Here is a 19,157-nt window from a genome sequence, read left to right as displayed (position 1 = left end):
CTAACACTTTTAAGTGATACAAAAAAAAGTAAAGGCAAGTAGCAGTTTTAGATTTCTAAGAAATGATTGTAGCAATTACCAAATATGCTCACATTGAGAGTTAATCATAGAGTTTCTCCATGTATAGATTTGAGATCCTTGTTATGGATATATATATTTTTTTTAATTTGCTCTAGTACAAATTGAGTGTCATGTTATAAAATGATTTTTACCTTGTAATAATAGATCTCTTTTGTATTCATTCTTTAACATTTTTTGGATTTTTAGTCTTTTGGATTGTGGAAAAATGTTATTTAATTATAATGCACGCCTTATTACATTAATGCAAAATTTATGTGTATTGCATAAGTTAACGACTAGTTTCCATAAAAGAAAATTCCCAAATTAGCGACTATAGTTTTCATAAAAAACAGATTCACAAAAAAATATTCAATTTGACGATAAGATTCAGTGATCAGAGGTCCCATTAATGAATTGATGTTGTAAGCAAGTCATCCAATAATTTGTATTCACTGTAAAATTGCAAGCAATTTGAATTTTACAGGGAGAAAATGTGAGAGAAATTAGCCATTGTGAAGAATATTCACGCATTTTCAATGTGAGGTAATGGATTGAACAAATATATGCACGGCATACAAAAATTCTAAAAGCATGATACAATTGGAAGTGCTACAGACAAAGATGCAATCCTGTTCGCATACAGCCAGAACCAGAACTGTTCGTTTGTATTATTTCAACCAAGAAATATTATTAAAAAAAGAGAAGAATACAGTAATGATAAAAATGTCACGTATATCATGACAAGCTCTAAAAGAATTACAGAGAGAGTGTGGTTGGACGCAAAATAAGACTGAGCTACATTGAAAAACTATTACACAACTTTCTATTATATACCCAATGGGGCAGACATATAGCAATTTAAAAGGGGGAAAAATGAAAAAGAACAAAAAAATATGTTACCCATGTACATATTAATTTATTCACTTTTGAGGGACCTGCAGATCTGAATTGCCAAGTGGGAAATACACCACCCTGCGACTTTAACTATACATGGTATATATCTTCCAGCATATCAGGAAAATATTATTAGCTCTTCTTGGCATTTTTTAGATTCCTTACTGTCATTACAAGCTGTTGTCTTTCACCTTCTACCTCTGCAAACTTGAGACTTATTTCTGAGTATCTCTCTTGCATCTCCTTTAGTTCACTTTCCATTGATTTGTTCCTCGCCTTTAATGATGCCAATTCAGCTATGAAATCATCAAGGTTTCCATCTCTATTACTAGTACTCGAGGCTTTCAGTTCTTTCTCTGATGAAGTTTCATCATTGCTGAGGAGAAACATTTAGTAATAATGTTAGTAACTTGCAATTAGAAAGAAATTTTAATATGTATCACTGCAATTATCCACATTACCAACAAGTTCTACCAATCGGTCTTCAAGTCATACCTCTTGATTGATGACAATGTATTCCCATTTCCATTCGGCAGACACACAGTACTGCACAAATATTCAGCTGCAGTTCCTGCTTCTTCAGGTATATCACTAGTTGAAGTAATGCCATTTCTATCTTCGAGTATCTGCATATTGAGATAACTCATTGAATAAGTAATTTTTTTATAGGATAGTGCAATTCAATGGCATTGGAAATTATACACTAGAAAGGGAACAAACCCAGAATGCATTTTAAAATGCTTTAGGTTGGCACTCAAACTTATAAACTGTAATGAAATTAAGCTCTAACAGTACCAGGAAAAACAAACAGAACTCTGAACAGGTTTTTATCAAACCTTCATTGATCCTCTGACCATGATAAAGAAATTTGGCAGGTCACGAAGGTACTGCTATAATACTAGAATAATATGAGCCTTAAATGTATGATGCATGATGTAATTTTCACTATTGCAAACCTGTAGAAATGCACTACTCTGATTGAGTTCTTCCATTTTGCTCTCTAATTCCTCAATTTTGTTCTGAAGATCCTTTTCCTTCTCCAAAAAGGAATTTGTTGAGGCTTCCAAGGCAGTTTCCTTTAACTTTATTTGTCCCTGTCGGAAAAAAACAATTATCAATACAATGGATCCAAGTTTATCCACCACAACTGGCACAAACAAGTCAAGAAAATAAATTTATAAAACAATTTAGACGGTGTGTAGGAGGGCCAAACATATGTATGAACTATGAAGGACGGTAAATATAACTTGATAACCAACCACACACAAGAAACTGTTAATCATCTTGTGGTCTCTAGCAAAACCTTTGCCTTTGGCATAGTCACCTACACATAATCATTTATGCATACACATACATGTATCAAAACTCATGCTTTTATATACTAACTGGAGTAGTAATTTACCTCAAGCAATTTTATTTTCTCCCTCAGACCGGCAACTTCTTTTGAACCACGAGGAGCTGGAGGGGATCTATTGTTTTTCACAGTAGTTTTAGTTGCATCGGAAACTGCTGTGCGTCCATTACTATCCTTGAGCTTCTTCTCCATACTGGTTACTGCATCGTCCCTTTTCTTTAGTTCATTCTTTAATTGGAAGACGTGCTTTCTGAGTCTCTCTTTCTCAGCCTCATCCTCAAACAATGAATGTTTCATTTCATCACTGTGAGCTTTGAGTGTTTCCATCTCTGATTGTAAGACTCCAATGGTTGCTTCCTGCTCATTCTTGAGATGCCTCATTCTATTTAACTCCTCCTGAGACTTATCCACTTCCGTCTTCATCAAAACAATTGTACTCTCCAGTTCAATTCTTCTTGTATTTCCACTTTGTAACAGCAACTCAGATTCCTTAACTGATGTCATCATTTTTTCCAACTCAGCTTGCAATTTTTCTTGCTGCTCTGTTTTTTCACAAAGGCATATATTATCTTCTGTGATCCTATTGATTTCAGCTTTGAGCATTTCAGTCTCCTCAGAGAAAGCCCTCCTAAGTTCTTTGACATGCTGCTTCTGATATTCAAGCTGCTTGGACTTGTTATCAATTTCCTCCGCCATTTGTTCTATCTGATTTGTTTTTGTATCAATTTGGTTGGAAAGCTCATGTATTTTTGCCTCGTAATAGTCCTTCACTGACTTGGTCTCTTCTCTGACTTTCTGGAGAATTTCTTCTAGTTGACTTTTCTGCAGCTGCAGTTCATTAGCTTTCATCATTGCTTTTGCAGCCATCTGTTCATTTGCATCAAATGTAGAGGTCATTTGCACTGAGAGCCTTTTAAATTCCTCCTGAATCCTTTCAGCTGTACTAGCATTTTTCCATCTTGTCTTTCGCAAGGCTTGCTCTGCTTGGATGGCTCTTTGCTCCTGCTCAACTTTGGCACGTGTCACAGCTTCCAGATCAGTTTCAAATGCTTGAGCCTGCTTCTCCAGTTCTTCTTCCAAGCTATTGATATGGGTTTCAAGTTCCCTTATAGTAGCCAAAGAACCTGAGAATTCATTTGACTGCTTCTTGAGTTCAATTTCCAAGCTCTCAATAGTGGCTTCTAGTTCATTTATGGCTGCAGAAGGAGATGAACATTCATACTGCATCTTCAGTTGTTCTTGTAGTTGACTTTGCTCTAGTCTATATGACATGTCATGATTTTCCTGTTTCAATATCTCATAATCAAGTGCAAGCTGCTCCATCTGCATCTCTAGTTCATCTTTATCTCTCCTGTAAATCTCTATTTCACCATAGAGGTCTATGATCTTTTGCTCTAGCAGGTATGTTTCTTTGGCATTGCTGTGCTCCTTCACAAGCTCTTCTAGTGCTTTCTGCTCTTCATCATCATCCGTCTCACTTTTTAAGAGGGTTCCCCTTAACTCTTCCGCGTTCTCACTGGATCCCATTTTGTTGGTTAGATTCAATATTTCCCCATTTTTCTCTTCCACCATTTCATCTAAGTCCCTTACAGCAAGGAGCAACTCTGTGTTAGATTCCTGTGTCTTCTGCAACTGTAACCGAAGATTGGCATTCAGGTCCTTCTCATAGGTCAATTCTTGTCTGATTTCTTCAACAAGAGCACGCAGATCCCCACCTTCTGACTGCAACCTGTTTCTAACTTTTGCATCATCCATACGTCTATGGAAGGACTTGAGTTTCTCACATTCTGACTTGAGTGCATCTCTCTCCTCTTTCAGGCTAACAATTTCTCTTGAGAGATCCTGCCCCCTTTTGCTCTCTTTCACAATTTGTTTTCGAAGGGTCTGTAATTCCAACTCTGAAATGTCGGCCTGTCTAGCCAAAGTAACAAGATCAGCCTTGAGTTTTTCAATCTCAATATCTGAAGCCTCTTGAGATCTTTCTCTTGGATGCGCATCATGAGAACTATGTGTTGAATCATCAGTACTTATGCCGTGATCAGAACCACCTGACCACTCCTCATATACTGTAATTGACGAATTTACTGCTGGATTATGAGGCAATGAGTTGTGGCTAAGAGATGATAAGAACCTAGAAGAGTCTTGATGGATGTTATTATTTCTCACTCCAAGTTCACGTGGAGTATTAAGTCCAGAGCTGCTCTCGGAACTCGACAATGTAATGTCAGATCCACTAGAGTCTGTACAGTTACCATTCAATTCAACATTATGGGTAGTTTTGTTGATTGGCCCAACCTGCGAAACAATTAGGAAAAGAAAAACGTAATAAAGTTTTTTTTTTTTTTTTAAACCAATTCAAGATGAACAAGAAAAAAGGGGGGGGGGGGGGGGGCAATAATTATTCATATTTTATATTTTCAGAAGTTTTCATATATTTGACCTTAAACAGAGCAAAAATTAAATAAGTTTTGAGTTCTGTGACAAAATATATAAATGAATTTGAAGGAAACTGAAAATTTTTCAGCTGGATGTGATGAAACCTTACATCAATATGATGATTTGCAATGCTTTCATCAGCATCATCATGGCTTAAGTAGGTCTTCAAGCTCCTATCCTCGGATGCCATTTTTGCATCTTCACATTCTTCCACCTCTCTGCAAAAAGTCATTATTGAACAAGGGTAAACTCACAATAAATAGTTATAAAAGCAAACTCCACAATCTTCAAAGAGAAAAGAATCTGAGTACGATTATTTTATACCTCTGATAGACATTTTCCTGCAACCTCTGAATTAATACCTATTGAAAAACAGAATCACAAGTTCAATTCAACACTCCAATCAACCATGAATAATGAGAGCTAGCAAAAAAAGCTCTAAAGGATTTGAATTCGAAGGAAAGAGAGAACTAACATGTAAAACTGCATTTGAATTTGTATTCGAAGTCTTAAGGGAAAGAGAAACAGAGGAAGGCTTTGTGGCCTCGGCATATTCAGCAAAATCAAAAGAAACTTCCCCAATAGCACCCGCTTTGGATGATCCCTACAAAAATACAAACCCCACCAAACAAAATTACAATCTTAAAATCTCTCACACAATGACACAACTTATCGAAACTTGGAAATAACATGGTTTACTATTTCATACAGTTGAGACAAGGATTTGGTAGATTCTCTCATTGATCTTCCCAGTCCTCGGCTCCCGATTGAATTTCACTGTCTCGTAAACCGGAGTTTCCCATTGACACGTACCGTTCCGAACGGTAGCTCTCTCTAATTTCGCCGTTGGCTTTCCGACATCGGCAGGAATCAAAGATAATGTCAATGAATCCGCACCAAAATATGACACCTGAAATCACAAAACCTCACTGCTCTTATTAATTCTCACTACAATGCCTATTCACATACACATTCTTTTAATTCCAAAGAATTACAGGAAAGAAAATTCTTAGTCTTAGACTTTTTCTTTCTTGCTTCCTGTTTTTGTTTCGAAATTTCGGTAAAGTTAAAACTCATTTGATTTCATTTTCTTTTCCTACATTTTCTCGGCAACCAAACAGAGGCAAATTCAACTCATATCTTCACTAGTAGTACCCAAAAAAAAAAAAAAATTTCCGGTTCTAACAAAATTCAATAGAATTGGACTCAAAATTTTGAAACCGACAAAAAAATTTTAATTTATATTAATTTTTTTTAAAAAAAAATAATACGATAAAAAAATTTGATAGAATTACCTGCGTTGCATGAAACTGCAATTTGAAAACTGCTTTGATCTTGTTCCTCTCGCTCCTCCACCTCGCTGACTTGAACATTTTATCTCTGTTTCAGTTCCAAGTCTTAGTAACCATAATCCGAGCTCAGCCGGAGCTCCACCGGGACTTTGACCGGATACCTCCGAGGCTCACCGGAGCTCCGGTAGGCCTCTTCGGCACATCACAATTCGCGATTCAAATGCAAGCGAAACCAAACGGTGGAGCTCAGCAACCTTAGCTCATTGGGAAAAGCAGCAACACAGAGAGCAGCGAGTTGACACAGACAGTGGGAGCGGATCCAATGCCGAGTTCAACTCACTCAGTGAAAACCAAACAAAACCGAGTTCTGGAATCGGTTTTCAGTGCAAGAAAAAAGAACTCGGAGCGAGTTGGGAAAACAAACAGATCTGAGAAAGTAGTGAGTAGTAGCATTTATATCTCTGTAACAGTCTTTTACAAGGAAAGATGACACTTGGTTTTTTTTTTTTCTTTTTTTCCTTCTTTTTCTTTTTTATATTTTAAAAAAGTGAAAAAATAATTTAAAATTGAAGGAGAAGCTTCTCTTGGATTATTAATTGATTAGTTAATTAGTTAAAAAAAAATGAGGATTAGGTAAAGGTTGGTAATTTAGTGGTGTCTGTATATGGTCAAGTACGATTATTTATCTGTTTGGACATACATGCCCTTGTATTTTTCTGTAATGTTTTTCTTTAATTGGTATTCTGTGTTGTCAGCTTTTTTTTAATTTTTAATTTTTTAGTTAAATTCCAACTAAGCATACTTTTTGTTTATCAATTGGATTTCATTGCTATTCAAAAAAAATGATTACCATTTGGGTTTTTTTTTGTCAAATTATTTTACTTAAAATAAAATTATAACTGTATTAAAAAAATATACATAAGTAAATAATTTTCTTAATCATATATAACTATAAATTTTTTTTTTTCAAAGTTTCAACTTATAAAGTCCACTCTACATGATAACTCTTTATCATCAAATTAAGATACCAATCAATTTTTAATGTAGGTGGGATTAAATCTCAGATATTTTATTTAACTATCAGAGATTTTACTAATTGAACTAACTGAAACTCACATAAATAAAGTTAAATACATCGAAATGAACTTTGATTTTGTCTTACGTGTTATGAAGTTGGAACTAAGGGTAGAGGTGGTAGAAATTTTTTGAAATTGCCAAATTATTAATTTATTACATGGGGAAGATAACAATTGAGTGATTTTTTTACTCATATCTAAAAATATTAGGCAAAATCATTAGTTGCTTTCCTTTTTTTTTCCTTTTTTTGGCTCTTTTTTTAACATAGCAATACCATGTTCATTATCAGTCATTCTTATTGACTAGATTCTTGGTGGGCTGGAAGAGTTGGTATAGGAAAATATTTACATTGTCACATTGCGTGTGAGCATATTACGTGCATTGTCCAAGTAGTTAAATGGATTTTTGACCTTGCATTGTTGGCCCCTTATAGAATGATTGGGTTTGTGTGAATGTGTCATTGTCATTCAAATGGGAATCTTCCGTGTATTTTGGCCTCGGAAGCAATGTATTTTTCTTGTATTTTCATTCACTTTTATAAGGTGGCATATTTGGACCAGTGATTTAATAAAGGGCCCTTTTGGTCCTGGCCTCCACAATTGCACATTGTAATGTAAGCAACAGCAATTCTATTATTCCTGCATATGCAGTGAAGTTGTAGAATTGAAGAGACTGTCACAATCAATGTGAAACATGCACTTTATAGATTGAAATAATGTATTACATATACTAGCTCACATTGGTTTTAGAGATGAATTAACCCCATTAAAGTTAGGTTCATAGCATGTACATTATTTTTTTTCATCTGGGTTTGTTGGAATCTAGTATAAATGTATGATATTTATGACTACATTGATAAAGAATGCGAATTTAATAATTTTAGGTAGTTGACACCATTAATTTAACCATTCTACGATTTGGTTGGGATTTTTAAATATTGGGTGACAATATAGTATTTTCATTATTTCTTTGTTGGGACTTGGCGCCGACAGAGAAGTTTGAGTATCGGTGGCTTTGAGAGAGAGTGTAAGCCAACCCCAACGGTCAGTAATGAATATTTAAGTATATACAAATACAATGTACCCTTTGATTTTCTTGATCTTTGGAAAATGACATTTTAACCAAAATAATTCCATTTTAGCGTCTACAGTTTCAAGATAAGTATTATCACTATTATGTAAGCTTTTGTTGTCATGTATTTTTCTAATATGGAAATATGGTTTCCGTTTAATAATCTTGTACTAATACATTAGTGATTGAGGAGCTGTGAATACTATGTACATACAAGGGACAGCATTGGATTCTTTCTACTTTGAAGGGTCTCAATCCCAAGTTCCCAACACAAAATTACACAATTAGTCACAATGTTGAATGAGAAAGTTGATTAAAAAAAAATCATGATGAACATTCTAATAATTTAAAGCAAAAGATTAGAAAGAATTGAACTTTTTGTCATTACTAATGGTATCTGAATAGTGGCATCACGGGCTTGATACCAATTAATATTACACACCTCATTAGGTTGGAGGAAGATTATGTGGTTTATGAAGTTGACCTATTCAACTAAAAATTAAAAGAAAATTGGTATTAGGATTTACATATAACCCCTCATAATCTGGTCTAGTGTTTGGAGTAACAATAATGTCCAGGTCAGATTGATGGATGGTCGGCAGAGAAGATATGGATGTTTTCATTTATTTGACATTGAAATTTCACCAATGAATTTTATTTTTCCTTAAAACAATTTAAAACACATTTGACTTAAGTCTTCTTTCGGATTAATTTATTATGGGATAATTTACTATGAGAAATGTTAATGAGTGTCCTTAGGACACTAATTAATAATCTATTTAAAGAAAGTTTTTATAGAAAATGAAAAAAAATAATTAATATTGACAGTTTTTTTCATTTCTCATAAAAGTGGTATTAAAACTTTCCTAAAATCTTAGTGGGACCCACCATTCATGTGAAAGGAAGGAATACGCATTTATGATACTCCGGAAGTACCTAATAATTTTCTTTTACTATTGACACTATTTAATGTTTATTGTTTAATTAACTAATGTTTATTTGAAAGATGGCGCATTTATTTTAGACCCTATGTACATCAATTTGATTTGTAGACAAATTAAAGGGGTAACTGTTGTTTCTAAAAAAAGGGGGGGGGGGGGGGGGGGGGGGGGGGGGTGGGGGGAGGAGGAGGGGAGGGTAATTGCATCTTTTTTTCTCTTTATTATTGTGCAATTACAATGTTACTCTAAATCTTAAAACAGAGCAATGTCTACTAACCATCAGTAACAAGGAACTTTACCTATTGAGGTTAGAATTTCTGTCAAATTTAACGAAAGATAAAAATTCAAAAACTTATCTAAAAGAAATGGAATTTTCCATTATATTATATGGAAGTCCTAATAGTATGGGTTAAAATGCTTATTAGTACACCATACCATAATTACGGAACAAAAATTTCCCAAATTAAACTAAAACCATCTGCAATACAAAAAAATAATGTTAGTTTTGACACGAAGTATAAGAATGTCCTATTATCTTCGTTGTATGTAGAATCAATTTAATCATACTATACTATATACATATAATAAGATACAGGTACGAGTAACTAATGCAACTGCCGTTTGGTAATTTATGTGAAGTGGAAAACAAGATATTTCTATTCAAACTACGAACGTAAAAATGTAGATAGAAAGATCTCCAAATTCCAAACAAACGTGTCTATTACGGTATCTTCCAAATCAATCTTCTAAGTAGGTTAGTGAAGGTACAATTTTGGAGATACTATAGTACCCCTGAACAATTTTGTAATCCTGAAAATTATTTGACTGCCTTTACAAGGTATCATTTTAAGGTTCTAACTCTTTTTCTTTTATTGGGTTGTAGGAGATTTTTAAGTTAGATGAGGAAGGTATGGCATAACGGTACATGGAAGAGAAATGAGGCAATGCTTACAATAGGGGGTGATAGACGTTGCTTTCTGTCTCTGTTTACTTGGCTTTAAAGCTGGTCATGGGTTGGGCGTGAGGTGAGCTTGGTTTAACTATGGTCAATCACAAGTCCACGTGAATCTAAAGCGTGCGTCTGCATATATATAGTACCAGAAAAATCACCAATACACCATACAATTGTTAAGGCACTATTACTTTCAAGTCACATGAATGCTAATTATTGTTACACACACTAAGTTACATACTACAGCTGAAAATGTGTTTTCAGCTGTGTCCTATACCGTGCTGAGTAAATAGTGTGTAATTATCACCACTAATATATGTAATACAATTATTGGTAAAATTTAGTCTCACCTTGAGTCACAAACAAACCAATACAATAACACTACACATGTATTACAATTGGGAAAGCAGTGTGTCTGTCAATATGAGTTGCAACTTGAGAGTTGAGACTTGAGAGGACTCCCACCTTGGCAAACCCCAACTGCCAACCTAACTGCTCTCAATTGGGGTCCACAACCAAAATTCCAATTTAGCTCCTGAGGCCTATTTTTCTAGGGGTGGTCCAACTTTGGCTGTGTTTGGTTGCCGTAAAACGTTTTCCGGAAAATACATATTTTCCGGAAATGCTAATTTCCGGAAAAGGAAAATATTTTTGTGTGTTTGGTTGTGTTTCAAAAAATTTTCCGGAAAATATTTTCTAGTGTTTGGAAAAGAAGGAGGAAAACACAAACCCAACAACCCAGAAAACCCAACAACCCAGATCGCGCGATCGCGATTTCGCCGGCGGATCGCGATCTCGCCGGCGCGATCTCGCGAAGGCGAGATCGCGATCAACGTCGCGATCTCGCGACGGCGCGATCTCGCGACGGCGCGATCTCGCGACGGCGCGATCTCGCGACGGCGCGATCTCGCGACGGCGCGATCTCGCGACGGCGCGATCTCGCGTTCGCGAGATCGCGCCGTCGATCGCGATCTCGATCCGGCGCGATCTCGCGAAGGTGAGATCGCGATCAACGGCGCGATCTCGCGAACGACGCTTCGCGAGATCGCGCCGTCGATCGCGATCTCGATCCGGCGCGATCTCGCGAACGCGAGATCGCGCCGTCGCGAGATCGCGCCGTCGCGAGATCGCGATCCGCCGGCGAAATCGCGATCGCGCGATCTGGGTTGTTGGGTTTTCTGGGTTGTTGGGTTTGTGTTTTCCTCCTTCCCTCGCGCGCGCGCGCTCTCTCTCTCTCTCTCTTTTTCTGGAAATCGTTTGAAGCGAAAATAGAGACGGAAATTCATTTCCGTGGTCAAACCCTTTTTTTCTCAGTCAACGGATTTCAATTTCCGGAAAATAGAATTTTCCGGACCAACCAAACACACCTATTTTCCGGAAAATCATTTCCGGAATCAGTTTGAAGTCGAAACAAACGCAGCCTTTGTGGGGTAGTCCTTTAAGCTAACGTTTCTATCTTGTTGCAACCTATCGAACCACAACACATGGTTTGATTGGACCCTTAAAAACTTGTGTTTTTGGATGCTCGACAATGTCATGGTTTTTTTTTTTTTTAAATGGTTCCAGATAAGTTCGTGGTGTTCTGTTTTTCTTGTCTATTTTCATTTTACCCACAGTTTCATAATTGCTTTAGTACACTTTTTTCTTCTTCATTTTCTCATAGCAAATTGGACTATGAGTTACATAATAGGTGGTAATTCTTTTTAATTCCTGAATTCTATCCATCAATGTAAGCTGGATTTGACAAACTTTTAGATATCAAAATATTTATCTATAAGTTGGCTATAGTCCACACAATTTGGCTGTCCTCAAAATAGGTGGAGCCTACTGGATGGATCATAGCTGAAATTAGAAACTCTCAATAAGGTGTGAACATTACCCCATGACTTGAATGCACTCGGACTTCTCTGCAATTTCATGTAGCATCATTTCCATTTCATTACATTGTATTTGAAGTGTACTCATATTTTTCTTATTTGTTCTTTTTTTTTTCTTTTTCTTTTTTTTTTCATTCACAATGTTTGTGTCGTTCTATTACATTTTATGGCAGCAATTAATCATCTTCGTCATGTTTATATCTAAGTAAATTTATGTGAGACAAGTAAATTCATGTGAAACGTATTTATATCAGCTGTGGATGAAACCTGGCTTCAATAGCCAAATGTTAACATGTGTGAACTGTGAAATCTTTTATGACCAATCACTAAAAACACCAATCCATATCATATTGTATGTTTTTATCAATATGGTGAGTATATTTGGATATGAATGCCAATTCCTTTTTAGCGGACAGGCGAAATTATATAGCCTTTAAATTTTGAACACCATTATTCTCTTGGTGTCTTGTTGTCTCTACAAGGCTAATTTAAGGTGCATAAGGAGGTTCCAATTCCAAAGCTCCAAGAAAAAATCTAAGAGGAAAGCAACAGTGATCTTAGGCTATGTCAACAGCATGTACCTTAAAAAATGACATTTAGGATAATGTTAGAGAAAAAGAAATTGGCTGGGGAAGGCAGAACTAGAAGACAGGATAGCACCTTCACTGAGGCAAAAGTAAGAACCACAAAGGATGTTGCTGCTTGATGATGTAATTGTTCAGAGAGGACGGTTATTATCACTAGCTAGATGGTCCCCTTCAGCCTTTCCAACTTATATATATATATATATATATATATATATATATATATAAGAGAGGGACCCTTAAACCACTTCTTCATCATGAATTCCACTCTAAAGCTTTACCATAAATTTACGTAGGCAGAACCACACCTTAAGTAAGTTTATATGCATCAAATTGCAAAGAGGAACCTCTTTTGGGGCTTATTATTATGCTATCATCTTCAGAATCTAATCGGAAAGTAGGGGCCATTATAGCTTTATGGTTGGTAATTATCTTCCATTTATAGCAATTAAAATGAAAATTTCAAAATGGAGAACCAAATTAAAGATGGAAAACATAAATTTAATTAAAGTTGCGATCTTTTTATAAAAATTCAATGCAGAAAGTTTGATTGTTATCTTTGTGTGTGTGTGAAGGAATTTATAATAGGACAATAGGTCTATGAGTGGTGTTTATTATACGCACAAGTTTACACATACCCATAAAATACACTAAAATCATAGCTTCAAGTTGCGATCCTCAAAATCATAACTTGAAGTCATGATTTCAGTGCAATTTATGGGTGTGTATAAAGTGTAAACTTGTATGTAATAAAATGTGTATGGTAGTATGTACCTATAGGTGTCCTTTGTAATGAATGATTACCTATACTAAGATAAGAAAAGATCTATTTACAATATGTGTTGGCACCTTGCTACCTTGCTATTTACAATGGTTAGGAAATTGATTGTATTTTTTTTTTAAACCTTTTTATTGAACATTGAGTTGTAAATTTGTGGAGGAGTTAAGTTTGTATTGGGTAGAAGATGTGTGAAGTTGGAATTTAGAATTGCAAGTTGAAGATTTTTGCCCAAGAAAAATTGAGGTCTTAGATGAATTTGGATATTGAAAAGTAGTGATCATAGCAAATTTGCTAGACATTTTGAGAAGATTAGCTTGGGCAAAATCGTTGTTGATGGCCATTTTGGAAGCCCAGGTGGAAAGGAGAAGCCCAACAACGCGGACAAAAAAGAGTTGGTAAATGAATAGAAAACTCATTAAGCCCAAACGACAGAAATAATGAATCACAGGCCCATGAGATAAACAAATGGGCCTTGAGGGGGTAAATGGGCTTAAAGGAGCCCAGAAAGAGAGAAAAAGCAAACCATGGGCAGTATATGATGTGGAAAAGTGAGAATGGGCCACGGCAAGCCCAAAGTAATGAAAGTAAAGAAAGTAAAGGGTTGATGGCAAGCCCATAAACCCCAAGAATGAGAGATAATGTAATTGGACCGGGGAAGCCCAAAGAACTCAGTAAAAGCCCATGAGAATGCAAAGTTAAGAAAAGGGTCGAGGAAGCCTAAGGAAAGCAAATGGGCCAGGGACGCCCAAGAGAAAACAAATGGGACACAGGAGCCCACTAATGATGTAATAAAAGAACCAATGGTCGTACTGGACCATTGGGAGAAGAATAAACGGCAGGCCCAAAGAGGCCCAGCAGGATTGAGGCAAACAACTTTGCAGCAGGAATGATAGAGTGGTTTGGCAGAAAATGGTAGTAGGAAAAATGGTGGGCTGAAAAAAGGCAAAACCCACCGTCAAGCAAGGCCCAGCCCCTAAGTGGGGCAAGCCATAAAAGAAAGGGGAACCAGAAAATAGTCAAAAAGGGACAGTAGACTGTGCAGGCCAACCACGGCAAATGCATGAGTAGCAGGCAGATTTTGGACATACATGGAAGAGAGGCACACGCAAGGCCCAAACCTCACCAGCCTGTACCCAGCCAATACAGGACACAGTGAGGTCATGGGTCAGAGGTAAGAGGGCATGGTTTGGCGGTGAGGAGAAGGGAAAAACCTATTTTGAGGTTCCTGCTTGGGCTCTTTTGGGGGAAGTGTCATGCTGGAATGACATACTACCCAAAAGAAGCAAAACTGAGTTGGAACCACTAGGTGCATGCCATAAGGGATAAGGAGAGAGAAGACACCCACACCATAGCAGGAAAGGGTGTCACGGCAGACGAACAAATAAAATAGTTTTCTTTTGTCTAGCGATGGGGAGTGGCATATAGACTGACCAGTGGTGGTCAGCAAGTACACACAAACCAAACAAAAGTAGTTAAGGGCTAAAATAGTAAAACCCAATCACGGTAAGTACTATAAAAAAAGGCCCTTGCCGTGTACAGGGGACAACAACATGCACCACGGTATTAGAAATTCGAAAACCAGGAAATAGAAAACAAGTATTAAGAAAAAGAGGAAGAAAGAAAAAAAGATAAGAAAGGGGAATATTAGAGGAGTAGGAAAGAAAAATATAGAGAGTTAGAGCGGCAGGCATGCACCAATAGGTTGATTCCCTCTCTCCCTCTCAAAGTCCTGCTTTCTGCCGGAAACAAAGAGTTCTCTTGTGCACCAACCATTCAGGTCCGCTTCCCTTAAAGTGATTAATTTTCACAACAGGATTTCCCTGCGAGATTATTCACTTTGAGAAGAGACGTTCTTCCCTCTCTGATTTTGGTCCTACAGATTAGATTTAATCTAATTTCTTTCTTCTTTTAAATAGCCCATATACTACCCACTTGTTTCCCTTACTTTCTTTATAAAAATAATTGTTGTTAAACTGTGATTATCTTTTCTTAATTAGGGATTGTCTATTCACTTTAATTAAAGAGTCAAAGTACTTTCTTTTATCTTATTATTATCATATCTGCCTGCCACAACTCATCTAATACAGTTCTTCCCGCCGTAAGCGCGCTCTTGGCAAACGAGGCATAGTTTGTGCATAAGCCGGACCAAATTAAGTTGTAATTGGACCGGTCTGAACTCCCTTACTCAGAATATTTGAGCCTAATACTGCAGGAGGCAGCCCAGCCTAATATAACCAAAAAGGCCCACTACAATCGTCAAAACTTGTGAGAAATTAGTTACTAATTTCTCACAATGTCAGCCTTTTGCTCATCTATTTAAGCCTCATTTCCCATGATTTTTCACACCTAAAAATTCCTAATTGAAGACTTAGAGAGCCAAGATAAACCCTGGATCAAAAACCCATTTCTCTCTACATTCTTCATCTCAACATAGCCATATACAATGAGAGGAGATTGATGATGTCACATTCTTCACTACCTCAAGAGTTATGAGTGTAAATTGGTGTTTGGAAAGCATTGAAGCCTCCAAGCCTTGGAGGCTTGAAGTTGAAATTAGAAACTTAGAGAAAAGACTCGTGGAGTCAATCGCTAGCGGGAAATTAGAGGCTTGAGTACATAAATATTAGATACTACTTGACTTGGGTTTTCTAAGTATTATGCACAGCAACTATCTATTCTAGTAGATTATTTTTAGCAATGAAGCCATAGAGAGGCTTTTATGCCCAATACTTGGGTTTTAAATTTTAATACGTCCTTGTGTTATGTTTGAGTTCCGACTTTGTGTGGGTGGGTTTTCAATTGTGTTTTGACATACTTTTATCTATGCTTAAGTTAACTGGTTAATCACATACAAATTGGACTTAATTGTTAGCTTAGCCTAAACTTAGCTGTAATTGGGGTTAAAATTTGATAAACTTGCTAGTTAGTAGGTTGCATAATTATCTTAGGAAAAATTGCTTGCTATTCCAAATTAAACTAAAATTCGAAACTCAAAATTATGAATTAATTAAAAAGAAAAATAACTACAAAAATAAAGAAAGAAGAAAATAGTATATTTATTTTATTAACTACACACATTTATGTATTTTAAATGGATTTAGATCCATCTCCTCTATCCATTTTCTTTTATTTGACTATTCTGTTCCACCTTTTACCTACAAGACATTTGGAGAATCTCATTAAGAATATGTAAATAAAACTTGGAACCTCTGGCCCAACAAATATGTTAAACTTATCCAGAGTATTCCCATCAAAGCTTTTAAAATTTTTAGCATTTAGCATACTAAAAAATCACTTTATCAATTTTAACAACTCATTTTATATTTTATAATACACCCAACATCAAAAGTTTTATTTTTTTATCATTTCATTTAAAATAATATAAATTACTCATTAAAATAATAAAAAAAAAACAATTACACAAACCACCTTTTCCACCACAAGCATTAAAATAATATATATATATATATATATTTTTTAAAAAAAAAATTGGAGCTGTAGGGGCACAATTTAGTAACCAAGTTCTTGCTATCACAAGCCTTGGTTCAAAAAGCCCAACACAATGAATTCTTGTAGAGTATGGGCTAAAGAACTTGATTTAAGTAAGTTTAACGGGTTGTTACATGGGTTAAAGGAACACACGAATAAGAACAAATGCTATTGTGTTGAAAGGTCACCCGATCATGACAAAGCTCAAAACTTGATTAATAGATACAGATCAATGTAGTAAGACTTCTCTACAGTGTTCTCTCCTTTTTTCCCGTCCCCCTCTCTTGGGGGACTTTTACATATTATATAGGCCTTTTCCAATCATCTGGGCTTTACACTTGTTGATCATCCAAACCCCCACTTGAGCACCTGTCCTATCAGACACCTCTCTCAGTTCTTTGTGAGTTACGGTAGCCAAGGTAGCACTGTTCAGGGGTCTTCTCCTCATTAATGCGGTCAGGAGAGTAGTTGTAATGCATTTAATATGGTGGTGACAGTCTTTGCTGAGATATTTCGGGTTTCCTTCCTTTTTATGTATTTGGAAGATGGACTATAATGGCTTGGATGTACCTTTGCTCTGGATTTTGCAGTATCCGAGGAGAAATTACTCCTCGGACATGTTTTCTTTACCCCAATGGACCTAAATAAAGATTGCTTGGGTCACACTGGCTCCTCGGACGGGCTGCCTCCTTGGATGGGCCTAGGGCCCAGCCTGTTATTTTGGGCCGGTTCCCACAATAGCCCCTCAAAACTCCGGTTTTTGATCTCCTTTTGAGGAGAAAAGCAGGGTTACCGGAGTTTTGACACTACAAAGGATGGAATTAATTAGCTCTTGATTCACACGTGTGGGGGCAGTTACTTTTGACGCGCTACAATTTACGAGACACGACTATTTACTCCAGGCGACCTCATGTCTCCCCTATCTAACGGCGAGGCGCAGATCTAACGACTGACATTCTTCCCAGAGTTCTTGAGCCGGAGCGATTCCCTTTTTCCCCCTTGCTATATAAAGCCTTAAGGAGACTTGTTCTTCTTTTCGTTCACCAGCATATAAGAAGTTTAAAGAACTCCGGAGAACTCCAGTGCCCAGACGTCCATAAATACTCCCGACCCTCGGATTTCTGTAACTATTTCTGTAAGGCGTCCTTCCCTGAAGAGATTTCTAAGTGTTTCAAAGATTGTCGCAGGGACACCCGTAAGTTCCACTCGCTTCGTTGCTTCAAATTTCTCCTCGGTTTTCAATTTTCACTTCAGCTTTCTCTCCGTCCCTCCAATTTAACTTAGATGGGTAGATTCAAGGATCTAGTAGATACCCCGGCTGCCATGGAGGCTTTTAGGGCAAAATATCATATCCCACCGGGTGTGGTTCTGCAATACTGTCCCTCAGAATGAGTATTAACAGATAGAGACGTGGGTCAAGTCGTCATTCCCATGATTGCTTTTATAGAAGGAGGAATGACACTTCCCATGCGCAGGATTACCCGGGACTACTTGTTCCACCATAGGTTGACACCGCATCAGTGCACTCCAAACATGTTCAGGATATTAGGCAGCATAAATGTCCTGAACGAGCGGATGGGTCTAGGCCTTACCTGGCACAATGTGGTTCATCTATATGAGTGCCATTACATCAAGAAGGAGGGTATTATCTTAAATCTCGGTCCGAGGTCATTAGGCTAATCTCCTGCCTCCCTGTATCCAATAAGACTATGAAGGATGATTTCCTCATTGCCTCAGGAGAGTGGAGCGATGGTTTTCATTGTCCAACTCGGGCAGGAATTCCAGGTACGGCGCCTCTAGGGCCAATCCTTTAGGGAGGGGGCTTAGCTCTTTAGATTCATTCCTTTTTTTTGCTTAAGAATAAAAAAAAAAATTATAACTTAACCATAATCTCCTCCTCGGCTATTTTGCAGATAAAACTCACGTTGCTCCTCGGCTGAGCCACGTAAACGTTCCAGCCTTGAACTATCTTTTAAGATTAGAAATCTACGTGAACGAGGACGGGCAACTACGCACGGCTCATCTGGTTTTGGGCTACCAACCCCTATCCTGCGCTTTCCAAGACATTGGCCACGCCATAAGAGCTGGTAGTCCGAGGTTAGCTAGGATCGATGTGTCCAAGCCCAAGTTTTTAGCCCGAAACGATCTCAGGCCAGTCATTTTGCCCCGCGTTCAAAATCCTTCACGAGTTGCACAATTGCCTCCACCAAATAATCTCGAGGTTACCGCCCAAGCTGAAGAAGAAGCTGAATCATCTCGTCTTTCTCTAGAGGAGGAGATAGACGAGTTCTACTTCGAAGAGGATATTCCCAAAGCTCCTCTGATTGAGCTTTCAGATCCTGAGGGAGA

The 19,157-nt window shown here is 37.1% G+C and overlaps 1 protein-coding gene across 1 annotated transcript; it reads right to left on the bottom strand.

Moving 5' to 3' along the window:
• Nucleotides 1-683: 683 nt before the first annotated feature.
• LOC115971172 (COP1-interactive protein 1) lies at nucleotides 684-6,522 on the bottom strand. The gene is made up of 9 exons (XM_031090909.1): nucleotides 6,040-6,522; nucleotides 5,454-5,654; nucleotides 5,220-5,348; nucleotides 5,069-5,106; nucleotides 4,854-4,962; nucleotides 2,357-4,603; nucleotides 1,911-2,048; nucleotides 1,450-1,580; nucleotides 684-1,330 (listed from the first exon to the last, which is right to left on the bottom strand). Exons 1-9 carry the CDS (start codon nucleotides 6,115-6,117, stop codon nucleotides 1,087-1,089), a joined length of 3,315 nt encoding a protein of 1,104 aa, XP_030946769.1. The 5' UTR covers nucleotides 6,118-6,522; the 3' UTR covers nucleotides 684-1,086.
• Between the last annotated feature and the right edge of the window lie 12,635 nt (nucleotides 6,523-19,157).

Source organism: Quercus lobata, chromosome 12, assembly GCF_001633185.2.
Source record: "Quercus lobata isolate SW786 chromosome 12, ValleyOak3.0 Primary Assembly, whole genome shotgun sequence".
Taxonomy (NCBI): Eukaryota; Viridiplantae; Streptophyta; class Magnoliopsida; order Fagales; family Fagaceae; genus Quercus; species Quercus lobata.
Note: the sequence above shows the minus strand (reverse complement) of the source record. Positions and strands in the feature narration are given on the sequence as shown.

Bases quoted from the DNA above. Each gene is read 5' to 3' on its own strand.
- LOC115971172 (XM_031090909.1), bottom strand. From the start codon at position 6,117: ATGTTCAAGTCAGCGAGGTGGAGGAGCGAGAGGAACAAGATCAAAGCA. The intron at 5,655-6,039 runs GTAATTCTATCA...TTGTGATTTCAG, and splicing joins TGCAGTTTCATGCAACGCAG to GTGTCATATTTTGGTGCGGA. The intron at 1,331-1,449 runs GTATGACTTGAA...GTTTCTCCTCAG, and splicing joins ACATTGTCATCAATCAAGAG to CAATGATGAAACTTCATCAG.